The 15,120-nt window shown below is 38.3% G+C and overlaps 1 protein-coding gene across 1 annotated transcript in view; it reads left to right on the forward strand.

Moving 5' to 3' along the window:
* Positions 1 to 15,120, forward strand: part of DNAH3 (dynein axonemal heavy chain 3) — a 53,919-nt gene that overhangs the window by 31,046 nt on the left and 7,753 nt on the right. The window contains exons 40-55 of the mRNA XM_005420389.3: positions 189 to 318; positions 803 to 1,039; positions 1,430 to 1,533; positions 2,528 to 2,822; positions 3,289 to 3,468; positions 4,493 to 4,616; positions 4,704 to 4,860; positions 5,305 to 5,448; positions 5,989 to 6,655; positions 6,767 to 6,932; positions 7,264 to 7,480; positions 8,421 to 8,603; positions 9,532 to 9,730; positions 10,635 to 12,776; positions 13,761 to 13,986; positions 14,357 to 14,601. Coding sequence (XP_005420446.3) covers positions 189 to 318; positions 803 to 1,039; positions 1,430 to 1,533; positions 2,528 to 2,822; positions 3,289 to 3,468; positions 4,493 to 4,616; positions 4,704 to 4,860; positions 5,305 to 5,448; positions 5,989 to 6,655; positions 6,767 to 6,932; positions 7,264 to 7,480; positions 8,421 to 8,603; positions 9,532 to 9,730; positions 10,635 to 12,776; positions 13,761 to 13,986; positions 14,357 to 14,601 — 5,416 coding nt within the window. The remainder of the gene's footprint in view (positions 1 to 188; positions 319 to 802; positions 1,040 to 1,429; positions 1,534 to 2,527; positions 2,823 to 3,288; positions 3,469 to 4,492; positions 4,617 to 4,703; positions 4,861 to 5,304; positions 5,449 to 5,988; positions 6,656 to 6,766; positions 6,933 to 7,263; positions 7,481 to 8,420; positions 8,604 to 9,531; positions 9,731 to 10,634; positions 12,777 to 13,760; positions 13,987 to 14,356; positions 14,602 to 15,120) is intronic.

Below are 15,120 nucleotides of genomic sequence, written 5' to 3' on the forward strand. Positions count from 1 at the left end.
TCACCATCAGACAGTGATGGTGTGATGTTGTGAACATTTCAGTACTACCTCACACAGCCCTTTCCTGATCTCTCTTCCAACCTGGACAATTTCTGATGCCTTATGTTTGACTGAGGGTGAATTGAGGGACAGTGGGGTATGTGGCAAGTCCTGCATTGTCACACAGCTGTTTCCTTTTCTCCTGGTAGGTTGATGACTTGTTTATGTGGCTAGTTGAGCCTTGTTTAGATTTTATTGACCATCATTGCAAATTCATGGTAAAAACGTCCTCTCTTCACCTGAGTAACAGCTTGATGAAACTCTATTCTTCTCTCCTTGGTAAGTACCCTAAGCTACCTGGGTTTTATTTCAATTTTTCTTTGTTTTTCTTGCCATGTCCCAGGACAAAATGCAGCCTATAAGATGCAAGGAAATACCAAAGGAATTCCTTACTGTTGAGTTCATATAACACAGTCAGTGATCTCACTGATCAGTATTATTAATAGTTCTTTGCATACAGAGCTTTCACATTTGGAAAGTGGTTTCATTACAAAACTAAACATGATCTTGCAAGTATGTTCTATGTTTTGCTTGCTGTTTGCTCTTTTCTCTGAAGAAAAGAGTTAGGACTATTTGTCTTCTAATTTCATTTTTATTTGTAAACAGTATCTTACACAGACACAATCCTCCATTTGTAGATTGGTTTCATTCCACTGCAGACAGTGCTTTACTTTTGTCTCAGGATACTTTTGCAAAAATGCATTTTGAATTGGGATTTATGATTATTACTGGTTTTTAACTACAATTCAAATATGTGTTTTAGATGAAATTAAGGAATGTGATGAAGAGGACAGTGAAACCATGTCTGCTCAGCAGATCACCTCATGGCTGCAGGGCCTTTTCCTTTTTGCTTTGGTGTGGACAATTGGAGGGATCATTGACGCAGACAGCAGAAGAAAATTTGATTCATTTTACCGGAACTTGCTCAATGGAATGAATGAGCAAAACCCACGCCCTAAAAATGTGAAGATTAACAAAAGCAATATCTTCCCAGAAAAAGGTGCTTCTTCATAACTGTGCTTACCTGGCCTTTTATAAAGCAGTAAGAAAGCTTACCACTTGGTGTGCCTGGCAGATGTTAAGTCTGCAGCAGAGCCACCATCTGCCAGGCCTTGGGCTGCACAGTTGGGTGCCCTTCCCTGGCTCTTTTAACCTGGAGTAGCATATGCCTCCAGTTATACTCAAACACTGTGGCTTAATCTGACCTAAAATAATTTGGTGATGATAATGGCACTGGGGGGGGCTGAGACTGGGGGGTTGGGGGTGTATCTTGTGTACTAGAAAGCTTCCATTACCTCACAGTTTTGGAAATCTCACACTAAAATTAATGAAGTTTATTTTTATAATTTAATCAGTCGGTTTTTCCTATGTTGTGTTTTTCAATTAAAAGGGAGTGTTTATGACTTCTATTTTAACAAGCGTGGCCATGGGCAGTGGACCATGTGGACAGACTACATCACAAAGGAAGAGCAAGTTATCGCCCCAGGGGCTAAGGTGCACATTGCTATCTTTATTATGCAAAATAATTTTTTGACTAAATAATTTAGAGGTATGAATAATTATATTAGGCTGTTTGATGATTGCTTTGCAACATTTCATTAGTCTCTGTGAGCTCCCTTTCATGCTTTTGTCTCAATTCTGGTACCACTAACATTGGAAGTTCAGCACTGCAGGTGCACATGAAGCCCTGAGGTTGCCTGGTAGTTAAAATTTGGGTTCTGCTTTGTTCTCTGACAGCATTTGATATTGGGGAAACTGTGGTGGGAAAATGCCAAAGCCTGAATTTCCATTCCTTCATTTCTGTTTTCAGTGGTTGATCTCATGATATTGTACTATGAATTATTCAGAGAAAGCAAGCCAAGAGACTTTGGGATGTGGGGAACAGTACTGAGAGTCCTGGATCCCCTCCATTTCCAAATAGGGGCACTCATATTTTGATGGCAGCTGTGAACTGAATGGAAGGGAAGCACAGCAGAGATATGCAGATCAAATTTCAAGATAACTTAAGCTTGTTCAACTTTTCATTCTACTGTAGTTGCCATTGTCTTGTCTATTAAGTACATGAGAGATGTAAGATGGCATTTCATTCTGCTGCCAAAAATCTTTTTTTGATATCAAATCCATAGCTGCTAATAATAAGTAAAAAATGAGGAAGAGAAAAAAATTTCCATACCAGTGTTCCTTCCCCTTTGCACAGTAGGGGAACAAAACTAGGCCATATTTAACTCTGTAGTTCTCCAGGCTTTATATAATGTCTGTGAACCATAATATAGGTAATACTGGTTGTGCTATTGACTGTATAAGCCCTGAACAAGAAGTGGGGCCATAGTATTTACTAGAACCTTGTTATAGCTTAGGTTTTCAGACAATAGAAATTTTTTCAATGCATTTGTGCTACAGGGTTCCTGTAGTTGCTTGCAAATAGTCACGTTGATTAAGGTATTAGATGTTTGATTTTCATGTTTTATTTTACTTTCCTGTGTAACAGGTATCTGAGCTAATCATTCCAACAATGGAAACTGCCAGACAAATGTTTTTTCTTCAAACATATGTGGATCATAATGTCCCTTTGCTTTTTGTGGGTCCCACTGGCACTGGAAAAACAGCTATAACAAACAACTTTCTACTGAAACTACCAAAGGAAAAATACATCCCGAGTTTCATCAACTTCTCTGCAAGAACATCTGCTAACCAGACCCAGGATATTATTATGTCCAAGCTAGACAGAAGAAGAAAAGGATTATTTGGACCTCCAACAGGGAAAGAAGCTATAATTTTTGTGGGTAAGACATATTTATTTCATTTTTTAAAAATAATTCTTGTTCTGGTTTTAGGCAAAGGAAGTGGTTCACCAAGACTAGTAAATTTGGATTGTCTTAGTGCTTTTTTCAGGCATCCAGAGAATCCTAGAATCTCCTGAGCTGGAAGGGAACCAGAGGGATCACCAAAGGATTAGCACTGCCCTTGCTGAGAGGTTTAAGTGGTGGTTGTCTTCAGAATAGTTCTTAGAGTTGCAGTGGGACATGACATGAAATAAAACAAAATCACCAGCCACACTTAGTTAAGCCATCACCCTAATTATGCCTGTGAGGTGTAATGATATTTGATTTTGGTTAGTTCAATGGGCAGCAAGAATAACAACACACAGCCTTTTTCTACCTCTAGTACAGTTATTTTTCCTTCTTAGAAGAAAACTGAATTCCCAAACACTGAGGTTTTTTTTTTATTCAATGTCTGTGTTCTCCATAGATGACCTAAACATGCCTGAAAAGGAAGTGTATGGAGCCCAGCCAGCTATTGAGCTTCTCAGGCAATGGATTGATCACGGGCACTGGTACGACAGGAAGGATTCATCCCACCTCAGTATCATAGATGTCCTGCTTGTCACAGCTATGGGTCCCCCTGGGGGAGGCAGGAATGACATTACAGGTAGGAAATACATTACTATGGCAGGTGGTTGTCTAGCAGACTGAAGTTAAAGGGTAGGTTCAGGTTTGCTGATGGCAAATTCAATACTTATCTACGGCTGGTGGATCTACAGGTGCATTCACTGAGTGGGTCATTCCAACTACAGATCTGTTATGTTCAAGTTCAAATCTGTACCTCTAACAGTGGGAGATTAATCACCATTAGAAACAATTTTTAGAGTTGATTAAACTGTGAATGACAGAAGTTATTCTAAAATTAGCAATGGAGATTATTTCTGGTTTCTGTTATTTGGAAAAGGGAGGGAATACATCTGCTTGCCATGTCTCTGGCAAGTCTCTTCTGAAGTTGTATCTCCTGCTGTTAAGGTAGGCTGCCTGCATTTAGTTACAGGAATGTTACCTGCAAGTCCATGATTCCTGTCACAGCACCATAAGGGAGGTTATATTTTCTAATGAAAAAATTATGTAAATAAAAGCCCTAATGTAGCTGCAGCTACATTATTATAGGCTATATACAGCTGCATTGTTATAAGGCACTTCATGCTGCTTTGCTTCTTATAAACACTATGATACAGGTATAACTGTGTGTGTTCTGAGGAGGCTTTATGAAAATTAGTCTTCTGATACAGCTAAATTTCTAAAATTTACTCATGTGTAGACTGATTCTTTTTTAGGTGAAAGCCAATAACAAGATGCTTGACTTTGTAAAGTTTTTACTGTGTCATATCATAATCAAAAGGCTGATGCGAGCTGAAATTTTAAATTGGGTAATAGCCTTGTAATGATGATTCATGTTTTACATATTCAAAACAGTTGTTTTAAGCTAAATACTTATAGAAAATGTAGTCCAGTTTATATTTCTTTTGCTTCACTGCTAGGGCAGAAATTTGCCAGAAACAAAATCATGAAGCTGGTGCCAGATTCAAATGTTTTCTAGTGACAGGCAAACCTAGAAGAAGAAAGCTGAAAAGTGGAAAAATATTTGACCATTTAAATCTCTCTGCATCCTTTTGTGTGTGTTCCAGGACGCTTCACACGGCACTTGAATATTGTCTCTATCTGTGCTTTCAATGATGATATTTTAACCAAGATTTTTACTGCAGTTACTGACTGGCACTTCAGCAATGGCTTTGATGCTTCATTTCTAAGGTAATGGGATCAATTTACTGTAGCACTTTTGTCTTTTCCCTGTGGTTTATCTGCAGAAGTTAATTTGTACTTCTTTTCCTTCTTAAGGCTGGGTAAGATGATGGTCCAAGCGACGTCGGTGCTTTATAAATTGGCAGTTGATAATTTTCTCCCAACTCCTTCAAAATCCCACTATGTCTTTAATCTACGGGATTTTTCCAGGGTTATCAAAGGAGTTCTGCTCTGTCCACACACTCATTTGCAAGTAAGTTGTGGTTTCATTATGTTGATGTAGGAGAGAGCAGTGAAAAAAGTTAATTATTTTTATAATACATGAACTATGATTTCAATAGATTTGCAGGGTTTAAGATCAGAATAGTCCCTGAATTCCTTGTTATGTATTTTGTCTGTCTCTGAGGGAGAGAGCTGTCATTTTGTTAATACAATTTGATTTGATACAGTAGAGAAAAAATGCTTTGACATGAGAGTCCCAGTTTGTGTTGGCAGGAAGGACAAGATGGTAACTAGGTGAGGAATCCAGTTAAGTTAGCAGATGCTGGGCCATGTGCTGAATGGCTTGGGATTGAAAGATTCCCACTGAGTTTAGTACAAGGTATAGCGAGGTCCAGATGGACATTTCTAACCTTTTCTCTTTGAACAAATCCTGACTGAGCTATATTTACCCATTCTTTTGTATTTTCATTTTCAGGATGGAGATAAACTGATCAGACTTTGGGTTCATGAGGTTTACAGAGTTTTCTATGATCGCTTGGTTGATGATGATGACAAGAATGTTTTCTTTCAGATGGTACAAGAGACAACATTAAATAGCTTCAAGCAGAACTTTAATAAGGTATTTTTGGGTAATGTGCTGGGACCAAGATGATACTGATGCATTTTCAGAAATACTTAAACATTGAGATTAAATCAGTATTGGAGGCATTTTGCAATATTTTGATCAGTGAATTTTAAAAGTATGGACAATCTTCTATTCAGTATTGAGTATTCATATCAGAATGATTCATAACTTCTGAGGGATCCTGTGTTGGTACAGAGGATGAGCTGGAATGGAATAAATATCTTGCACAACATTTATCTGTGCTTTTACCCAAGATAATTACTTGGATGATCCAATGGGTGTAGTGGGTACCTTTCTGAGAAGCCTTTTTAGAACTATGCTATATTTGACAGCAGTATTTCTCTGTGACGTATGCATATATGGAAACCTGCATGTCAACCTACAGTATTATTTTCCAGACCAAGGTTGTAACTAGAACATGAAAAGCAGTGCTTTCTGCAATATTAATGCTATGTAGATAAGGATTATTACAACTTTAAGGAAAATAATTCTCTAATAGCTAAAATTATCTGTTGATTCTTGTCTTTTTGCTAGGTACTGAGTCATCTCTCACCTACTGGAAAAGTCACTGATGATAATATTCGTGCCCTGTTCTTTGGAGACTATTTAAAGCCGAGCAGTTCTGTCAAAATTTATGATGAAATCACAGACCTAAAGCAGCTGACAAGCGTGATGGAATACTACCTTGAGGAATACAACAATATCAGCAAGGCCCCCATGTCCCTGGTCATGTTCCAGTTTGCCATTGAGCACATCTCCAGGATATGCAGGGTACTGAAACAGGATAATGGACACCTGCTGTTGGTGGGCGTTGGCGGGAGCGGCCGGCAGAGCGCGACCAAGCTCGCCACCTTCATGAATTCCTTTGAGCTCTTCCAGATTGAAATCACCAAGTCCTATGGCATCAGTGAATGGAAAGATGATATTAAACAAGTCATGCTGAAAGCAGGTGTTGGTAACAACAATGTGTCCTTTTTGTTCTGCGATAATCAAATAAAGGATGAATCGTTTGTAGAAGATATCAACATGCTTTTAAATACTGGGGATGTGCCTAATATCTTTCCAGCGGATGAGAAAGCTGAAATTGTTGAGAAAATGCAAGGTGCAGCAAGGATGGAGAACAGGAAGATTGAAGCCACGCCCCTTGCTATGTACAATTTCTTTATTGAAAGGGTGAAGAAAAATTTGCATATTGTCTTAGGTCTGTATACAATGCATTGTTTCTCTAGAATGTTTTTATTTAGGTTTATTTGTTTTTCTGCTTCCTAAGCGCAAAGAAACTTAGGTAACGATCATGTTTTCATTTTTGCAGCCATGAGTCCTATTGGAGATGCATTTCGGAATCGATTACGGATGTTCCCTTCACTGATAAACTGCTGCACCATTGATTGGTTCCAAACCTGGCCTACAGATGCTTTGGAAATGGTTGCTAACAAGTTTTTAGAGGATATTGAGCTCAAAGATGACATTAGAAAAGAGTATGAGTTTATTTCTAAAAAAACATGTGAAGCAAAAGTTTGTTCCCCTGCTCCTTGTGCCCCCAATGTATTTGATCTGTCCTTATAAATGGACAAAGCTAAGCCAACTCTGGGATTTCAGTGCAAGTCAAAGATACTGAGACAAATGTATCTGATGTTTCTCAAAACCACACCACTCTTTGAGAAGAGTCCGTAACATTTCTAACAATGGGGAAAATACATTCCTGCCTTCCCTAACTGTAATGTGACTTCATAAGCTTAGAGTAATTTTTTGAGAGTTGACATAAAGACAGACTGTATTTTCAGAGTAACGTGGAAAATTTTTCCCTAGGGTTGTGTCAGTGTGCAAATATTTCCAAGAAAGTGTGAGAGACCTCTCTGTTGGCTACTATGCGACGCTGCGCAGACACAACTATGTGACACCAACTTCCTACGTGGAGCTGATTCTCACCTTCAAGGCCCTGCTGAGCAGAAAAAGGGAGGAAGTTGACATGATGAGGACTCGTTATCTTGTGGGACTTGAAAAGCTTGAATTTGCATCTTCACAAGTAAGTTTCAGATGAAGATGCTGAATATGTGCCATAGGCATACTTCAGTGTGGGGTCTGTATGGTTGAAACTTACGAAAATAATATGTATTAATTTGTTCTTCACTATATTCATGATGTTATTGATAGCTTTCTGTAGAAAGCCTGCAGGAAAAGTTAGATTTCTGCTTAGTAAGTTGAAGAAACCGTGATTTCTACATTTGGATTATAGCTCTTAATAGAAAACAAAATTAAAATGAAGGTACTCATTAAATGTTGAAGGAATAAATATTATAAATTTAATTATTTCCTCAAAACCTTATATGGAGAATTCACCTCAGCTTTCTAGTACTTATGACCCTTTCCAAAATAGGGGAAAAATTTAAAAACATTGTAAGGCAATGGTAAGCATTAATTCCTGAGTAGATTCCAAGTAGGGAATTGATCAGGTTCCAGATAAATAATTCCTTTTTCAACCCATGTGATCCAGAGATTGATCTTTCCAAGATACAAACTAAAGGGGCTTCTAGATACTTGCTGGATGAAGAAGAAGATCCAGTTCGCAGCTGTTGCTGTCACAAATTCTGTGTTCCATTCCAGGTTTCTTTAGGATTTTGTTTTCCACCTGTGCCCTAAAGCATTATTTAAACTTTCATTATCTGAAAGTGACTGTGAGGGGAATAATAGAATTTATCAATATATTTCTCATTATTGACATTAATGAATCTTAAAAAAGAAAGTGTATTGCCTAGATGATGATAAATATACCTTTTAAAATCTAATCAATTAAATGAAACAGCTCATAGCAAAAATAAACCAGAGAACTAATTCTTTAGATCAAATGTCCTTTTTAAGATTGTATTACTGTAGGGGTTTCCAATCTTTATTCCTAAGACATCAAGATATGAAATGCATGCAATGTTTGCACAGATTTCTTCTTGATTTCCTGTTGTATTCATCAGGTTGCAGACATGCAGAAAGAACTGACTGACCTTCAGCCTGAACTGATTAAAACATCTGCAGAAACAGATAAAATGATGGTCAAGATTGAAAAGGAAACAGCTGAAGTAGATGCAAAAAAGGCAATAGTGTCAGCAGATGAAAAAGAGGCCAATGATGCAGCTGCTGTTGCCCAGGGTATTAAGGTAGAGCACAAGGGCTTGAGCCTGGAGCAGGATGGGTTCCAAATAAATGGGAGCCTGGAGCAGGATGGGTTCCAAGTAAATGGGAGCTGTGATGATGTGTTAATGGGGTGAGCTGAGCTCTTAGACTAACAAAATTGCAGATGATGAATGATGCTCCTAATAGAAACACAGCAAATTCAGGCTGTTTGGAGTCTGACTGAATCTCACAGTCCTGCACAGCTTCCCTTTCTAGCTCACCTTCCAAAAGCTGTACAGCTCTTATTTCCCTACTAATATATTCTCATTTTCAACAGATGGAATAATGAGTTTAACTGTTTCCAGGCCCAAAGACAGTTATTTTAGAGTTAGCTGAGGTAATTTGGCATATGCTGCATGTAGTCCTATTAGGAATAACTTTAGAGGTAATGCCACAGCCAGACGTCTGTAACACAGAATTTCCTGTGGGAAGCCTCAAGATTCCTCAATATTTTTTCTGTAACTAGCTGAAAATGTCAGTGATATTTAATATGGATAATTGCTGAGATCAGAGTATATGATAAAGAATTTAAGCTACACAGTATCCATTTTTTACCTGATCAGCACTGTAAAATTTAAATAAGAACAACTGTATCTACGGTATCTAATATTTATTTTAATTCTTATTGCTAAACCAGAGAGACTTTGATCTTGAAAGCTTGTCTGACTTTTTCAGCTATCAGTTCAGTTTATGGAAGTTACTAATTTATCTACAAACCTTCCCTCTTTACACTGTGCAGTCAAATTGTGCAAGTAGTTTTCTCTCCTAGAAACACAATGTTGTGAAGAGTCTGATTAATGGGTATTGAAGAAGAGAGAAGGTTCTGTGAGGCTGTGCTGTAGTGGGGCGATCAGGCTGCAGGCCTGGTACTGCCTGAAGGTTTTTACAGCTTTCTGCCCAATGTCCTCACAGGATGAATGTGAAGCAGACCTTGCAGAGGCTATGCCAGCTCTGGAGGCAGCAGAGGCAGCTCTAAACACCCTGAATCCTTCTGACATCACTCTTGTGAAATCCATGCAGAATCCACCGGGTCCTGTCAAGCTGGTCATGGAGAGTATCTGTGTCATGAGGGCAGTTAAAGCAGAGAGGAAACCCGACCCCAGTGGCAGTGGTAATGACACAGCTTTTGTTATTCCTGCCCCAGGAGCGTGTGGGTGCTGCTGTGGTGTGCTGGTGAGGTGCTTCTGGCATGAATGCAGCTGTGTGCATTGGAGGTGCATTTCGCTGGCAGTGACAAGTACACTGAGTAATGAAGAGCTGCTTTTGCCGTGCTAACATGCTGCCCTTGCCTGACACTGTTGTACAAGCTTTGTAAACACGATCCCAGTCACCAGCACAAAGTCATCTCTTCAGCCTGCTTTGACCCAACCTTAAGAGTTGCATTGCCTTGAGGAACTCTGGGTGCTGGAGGTGTGCTGTGCACCATCTGCTTGTGTTTCCCCTTGTGATGCCTGCTTCCAAACTACTAGTTATGCTGGGAGAGGGAATTCTAGTTATACCTCTGCCATAGGTGATTATTCTAACAAGATTTTTCTGTGTGGTTTAATGTTGCTGTTGTGGGATTGCACAGGATTTGCAAGGTAGGAAAGAGACCCTTTTCTTTCTTCTACCTTATACCTATACAGTTCAACTTTTCCTAATTTAAGAATAAGAATTATACAAATGCCTTTCATCCAAAATGATCTTATCTGGATTAAGAAGGAATAGTTCTACAGTTACTGCTTTATCTAATAGATTATGCTAAGAAAGACTGTATAGTAATTTGTTTCCCTTAATGTGCTTTGTTGATTTAGAATTAATATGCAGTTAATAAACATGACATTGGTTAGTGATGCTGAAGGTCTTGTATTAATTCCTTTAGGTATTGATTTTCCCAAAGTATTTAATAGTCTTTGCATAGTAAAATTCCATTGCCATATCATTGATGTTAATTCTTCATACTATGTTTCAAAGTATTTTTTTTCAGTTTGAACATGCCTGTATTGAGCCTGATTTTAGTCTTATTTGCAATATAGGTAAAATGATTGAAGATTTCTGGGGGCCAGCCAAGAAACTTCTTTCAGATATTAAGTTCCTTGACAGACTAAAGACATATGACAAGGATAATATTCCTCCTCCTATAATGAAGAAAATTAGAGATAAGTTTATGAATCACCCAGATTTTCAGCCAGAAGTTGTAAAAAACGTTTCATCTGCCTGTGAAGGCCTGTGCAAGTGGGTGCGAGCCATGGAGGTCTACGACCGTGTGCAGAAAGTGGTGGCCCCAAAGCGCGAGCGCCTGCAAGAGGCTGAGGCCATCCTGGACGTTCAAATGCAGAAGCTGCAGGTGAAACAAGCAGAACTCAAGGAGGTTGTTGATCGCCTCCAAGCTTTGCAAGATGAGTTTGATGAAATGAATAACAAAAAGATAGAGTTAGAGAATAATATTGAACGTTGTTCACTAAAGCTGGTGAGAGCTGAGCAGCTGATCAGTGGTCTGGGTGGAGAGAAGGACAGGTGGACAGAAGCTGCACGGTTGTTAGGAATTCAGTACATAGACCTAGTAGGGGATGTGCTGTTGTCATCAGGAACTGTGGCTTATTTGGGAGCCTTTACTGTCGATTATCGCCTACAATGTCAAAAGCAGTGGCAGGACCTGTGCATTGAAAAGAACATTCCGTGCTCCAGTGATTTCAGCTTAAGTAATACATTGGGGGATCCAGTCAAAATCCGTGCCTGGCAGATTGCTGGACTGCCAGTTGATTCTTTTTCCATTGACAATGGTGTAATTGTTTCTAACTCAAGAAGATGGGCTTTAATGATAGATCCTCAAAGGCAAGCTAACAAGTGGATAAAAAATATGGAGAAAACTAACAAGCTGTCAGTTATCAAATTATCTGACACACATTATGTGAGGACATTAGAAACTGCTCTTCAGCTTGGGACACCAGTCTTGCTAGAAAATATTGGTGAAGAATTAGATGCTTTCTTAGAACCTATTTTATTAAAGCAAACATTCAAACAACATGGAGTAGAATACATGAAATTAGGGGAAAATATAATTGAATATTCAAGAGACTTCAGGTTTTACATGACAACCCACTTAAGAAATCCTCATTATTATCCTGAAGTGGCTGTGAAAGTTTGTCTACTCAATTTCATGATTACACCTTTGGGTCTTCAGGACCAGCTTCTTGGAATTGTAGCTGCAAAGGAAAAGCCAGAGCTAGAAGAAAAGAAAAACCAACTCATTCTAGAAAGTGCAGCCAATAAGAAACAACTAAAGGAATTAGAAGATAAAATCCTGGAGGTCCTTTCCCATTCAGAAGGAAATATCTTAGAGGATGAAACAGCAATTAATATTTTGTCTTCATCCAAGGAGTTATCTGCAGAAATCTCTGAAAAGCAACAAATTGCCTCTGTAACTGAGAAGGAAATAGACTCTACTCGAATGGGATATAAGCCAGTTGCTGTTCATTCTGCTGTTGTCTTCTTCTGCATCTCTGATCTGGCTAACATTGAACCTATGTACCAGTATTCACTGATTTGGTTCATTAACTTGTATGTTCAATCTATTGCTAAAAGTGTTAAGAGTGGACGTTTACAAGAGAGAATTAAAAATATAACTGACCATTTCACAGTGAGCATCTACAATAATGTCTGCCGTTCACTGTTTGAAAAGGACAAGCTGTTGTTCTCCTTCCTTCTAACAGTAGGCATTATGAAGGGAAAAGGCCAGATAGATGATGCAGTTTGGCGTTTCCTCCTGACAGGAGGTGTTGCTCTCGATAATCCTCACCCCAATCCAGCTCCAGACTGGCTGTCTAACAAATCATGGGCCGAGCTCGTGCGTGCATCTTGCCTGACCAACCTGCAGGGACTAATGGAACATGTCAGAGACAATTCCTCCAAGTGGAAGCCAATCTATGACTCTGTCAGGCCCCATGAGGAAGCCTTCCCAGATGATTGGAACTCACTGACGGGGTTGGATCGCATGGTTATTCTCAGGTGTTTGAGACCTGACAAAATTGTCCCGGCAGTGCAGATCTTCATCGTGGAAAACATGGGAAGAACATTCATTGAACCACCTACATTTGATCTTGGAAGAAGTTACAGTGACTCAAATTGTTGTGCCCCTTTGATTTTTATATTATCACCTGGTGCTGATCCTATGGCAGGTGAGATTGGTATTAAAAAAATCTTTTTTTGTCTGGTTAAATGTCACTGAGTCTGACTAAACCATTAATAGTGTAGGCCCCCTCATTTGATCTTTAAAGTGTCTTTAAAGTACAATACAGCAGTGATGGAATATCAAACACTGGCATCTGCCCATATATAAACAACAGTAGTAAAATTGTTAGGGGGTGGAGTGAAAGTAGTGGTGATGAAATGTTTCAGTCTCTGAGCTGCAATTTGGGGATCTAACAGATTGAAGCATTCAGACCAGTTTATAATTTGTACCTGCATTACAGTTCTTTCAGTGGGTGTTGGAGGTTTGCCCCAGTCTTTATTGCTACCCCTCCTCCAGTAAGTTTCCTCCCTCTCAGTTACTAATTAAATGGTGTATAGGCTGCACTTAAAACCACATTTGTTGAATGTCCTTTAAAGTATAACCACCCAGATTATTTTTAAATCTGGTTTTCTGCCAAAAGAATTGTGATATGGAGCCATACCATAAGGATGTATTTCCAGAAAGTACTGATTTTGATGGCAAAATTGGAGGTCTATTTTTAGCCAGATGTAAAGATCCAGTTTGCAGCTCAAACCTCATAAACAATTGCACCCATCCAATATAGAGAGTTGAGGGCTGTTGTGCAGCCTGGAACTAAACACCTGGGGCCAAAGAAGAGGTCAGTCATGTAACCTGTCTAGTTGTTTTTTTTTTTTTGTTTGTTTGTTTGTGGTTTTTTTTCTTAATTAATACCTTATACCCCTTAATTTTAGTATATGTCTCAGAGACACAGTGACTGATACAGTATATGATACTACTGGGTTGTTGAGGTGGGGTTTTTTTGGTGTTTTCTTTTTTTCTTTAAATTGCGTAAAATATTTGTTGATTTTTCTCCCTTTAATTACATTATAAAAACGATGAATATAACATATTGTACTTTCTAATAGACTCTGTATTTTTTGTTTTGCATGTATAAAACTTGCCATCACAGGTTTGCTAAAATTTGCTGATGATGTTAGCATGGGAAGCTCAAGTGTTCAAACGGTTTCACTGGGCCAGGGCCAGGGCCCAATAGCAGAAAAAATGATTTACCAGGCTATTACTGATGGAACCTGGGTAGTGTTACAAAACTGCCATCTTGCAACCAGCTGGATGCCTGCCTTGGAAAAAATCTGTGAGGAAGTTATAGTGCCTGAGAATACCAATGATAAGTTCAGGTAGGAATTTTAATATTTTGCACTTTTTAATGTGAGCATTTCCTGTTTGCTGAAGATGCTACTAAAAAGAAATTAAAATACCTCCGTAAGAATGCCTGAGTATGACATTCATATAATTTATGTGCAGTGGTAAAAAAAAGATCCATAATTAAGAGGTCATATTTTCTACCTGTCCAATATAATCTCCTTTATGCCTGCATTTTAGACCAAATTTAGATGTTATCTTCATAGTTAAGCAAGTAGTAAAACTTAGTCTTCTTAAGATCAAGATGCAGGATTATATTATTGATTTTAAAATTATTATTATTATTACTACTACTCTTACTATTATATGATTTTTTAATAATGTGCTTTTCAACCTCCTTTTTAGGTTGTGGCTAACTAGTTATCCATCAGAAAAGTTTCCTGTTAGTATTCTTCAGAATGGCATCAAAATGACAAATGAGCCTCCCAAAGGTGTCAGAGTGAACCTCCTTCGCTCGTACCTGAACGATCCCATCTCTGATCCTGTGTTTTTTAAAAGCTGCCAAAAGCCAAAACTGTGGCAAAAACTGCTTTTTGGTCTTTGCTTTTTTCATGCTGTTGTGCAGGAAAGGAGAAACTTTGGTCCGCTGGGTAAGTTTTAGATTATTTTGCACTTCATTTCAAAGAAAAACAATTTGTGCTTTTGAAATGTATTGCTGGAGTCTCTCTCTAAAAAGGCAGTACTGTTAACACTATTACAAGAGTGCAATCTGCATTGCACAGAACATCATAAAGTCTAAAAGCTGTTATTTGCAGGGATTCTTATTCAGCCAAAGCTACTTTGAAGCTATTAAAAGTATTACCCTGGGGAAGACTAGAAAGTACTATTTTTCCAAATTAATATATTATACAGTAGTTACATTAAATTATAGCTTACTAAATTATTAAATTATTACTGTGGTTCTTAGTAATAATCAAATTCAGATCTGTTTTAAATTTTGATAATTAAAAATATGCCTTCAATTCTGCTTTTGTTACTTATGTGCATACTTTGTTTTATCAAACCTAATGCATGTATTTACTTGGTGTGAAAAAAAAATCTATGTAGCTGCAGTGTGTTGTTTATAACATAGCAATGAAAAGATATGTATTCATAAGATTTGTGCTTCA

This window comes from Geospiza fortis, unplaced genomic scaffold (genome assembly GCF_000277835.1).
Source record: "Geospiza fortis unplaced genomic scaffold, GeoFor_1.0 scaffold237, whole genome shotgun sequence".
Classification (NCBI taxonomy): domain Eukaryota; kingdom Metazoa; phylum Chordata; class Aves; order Passeriformes; family Thraupidae; genus Geospiza; species Geospiza fortis.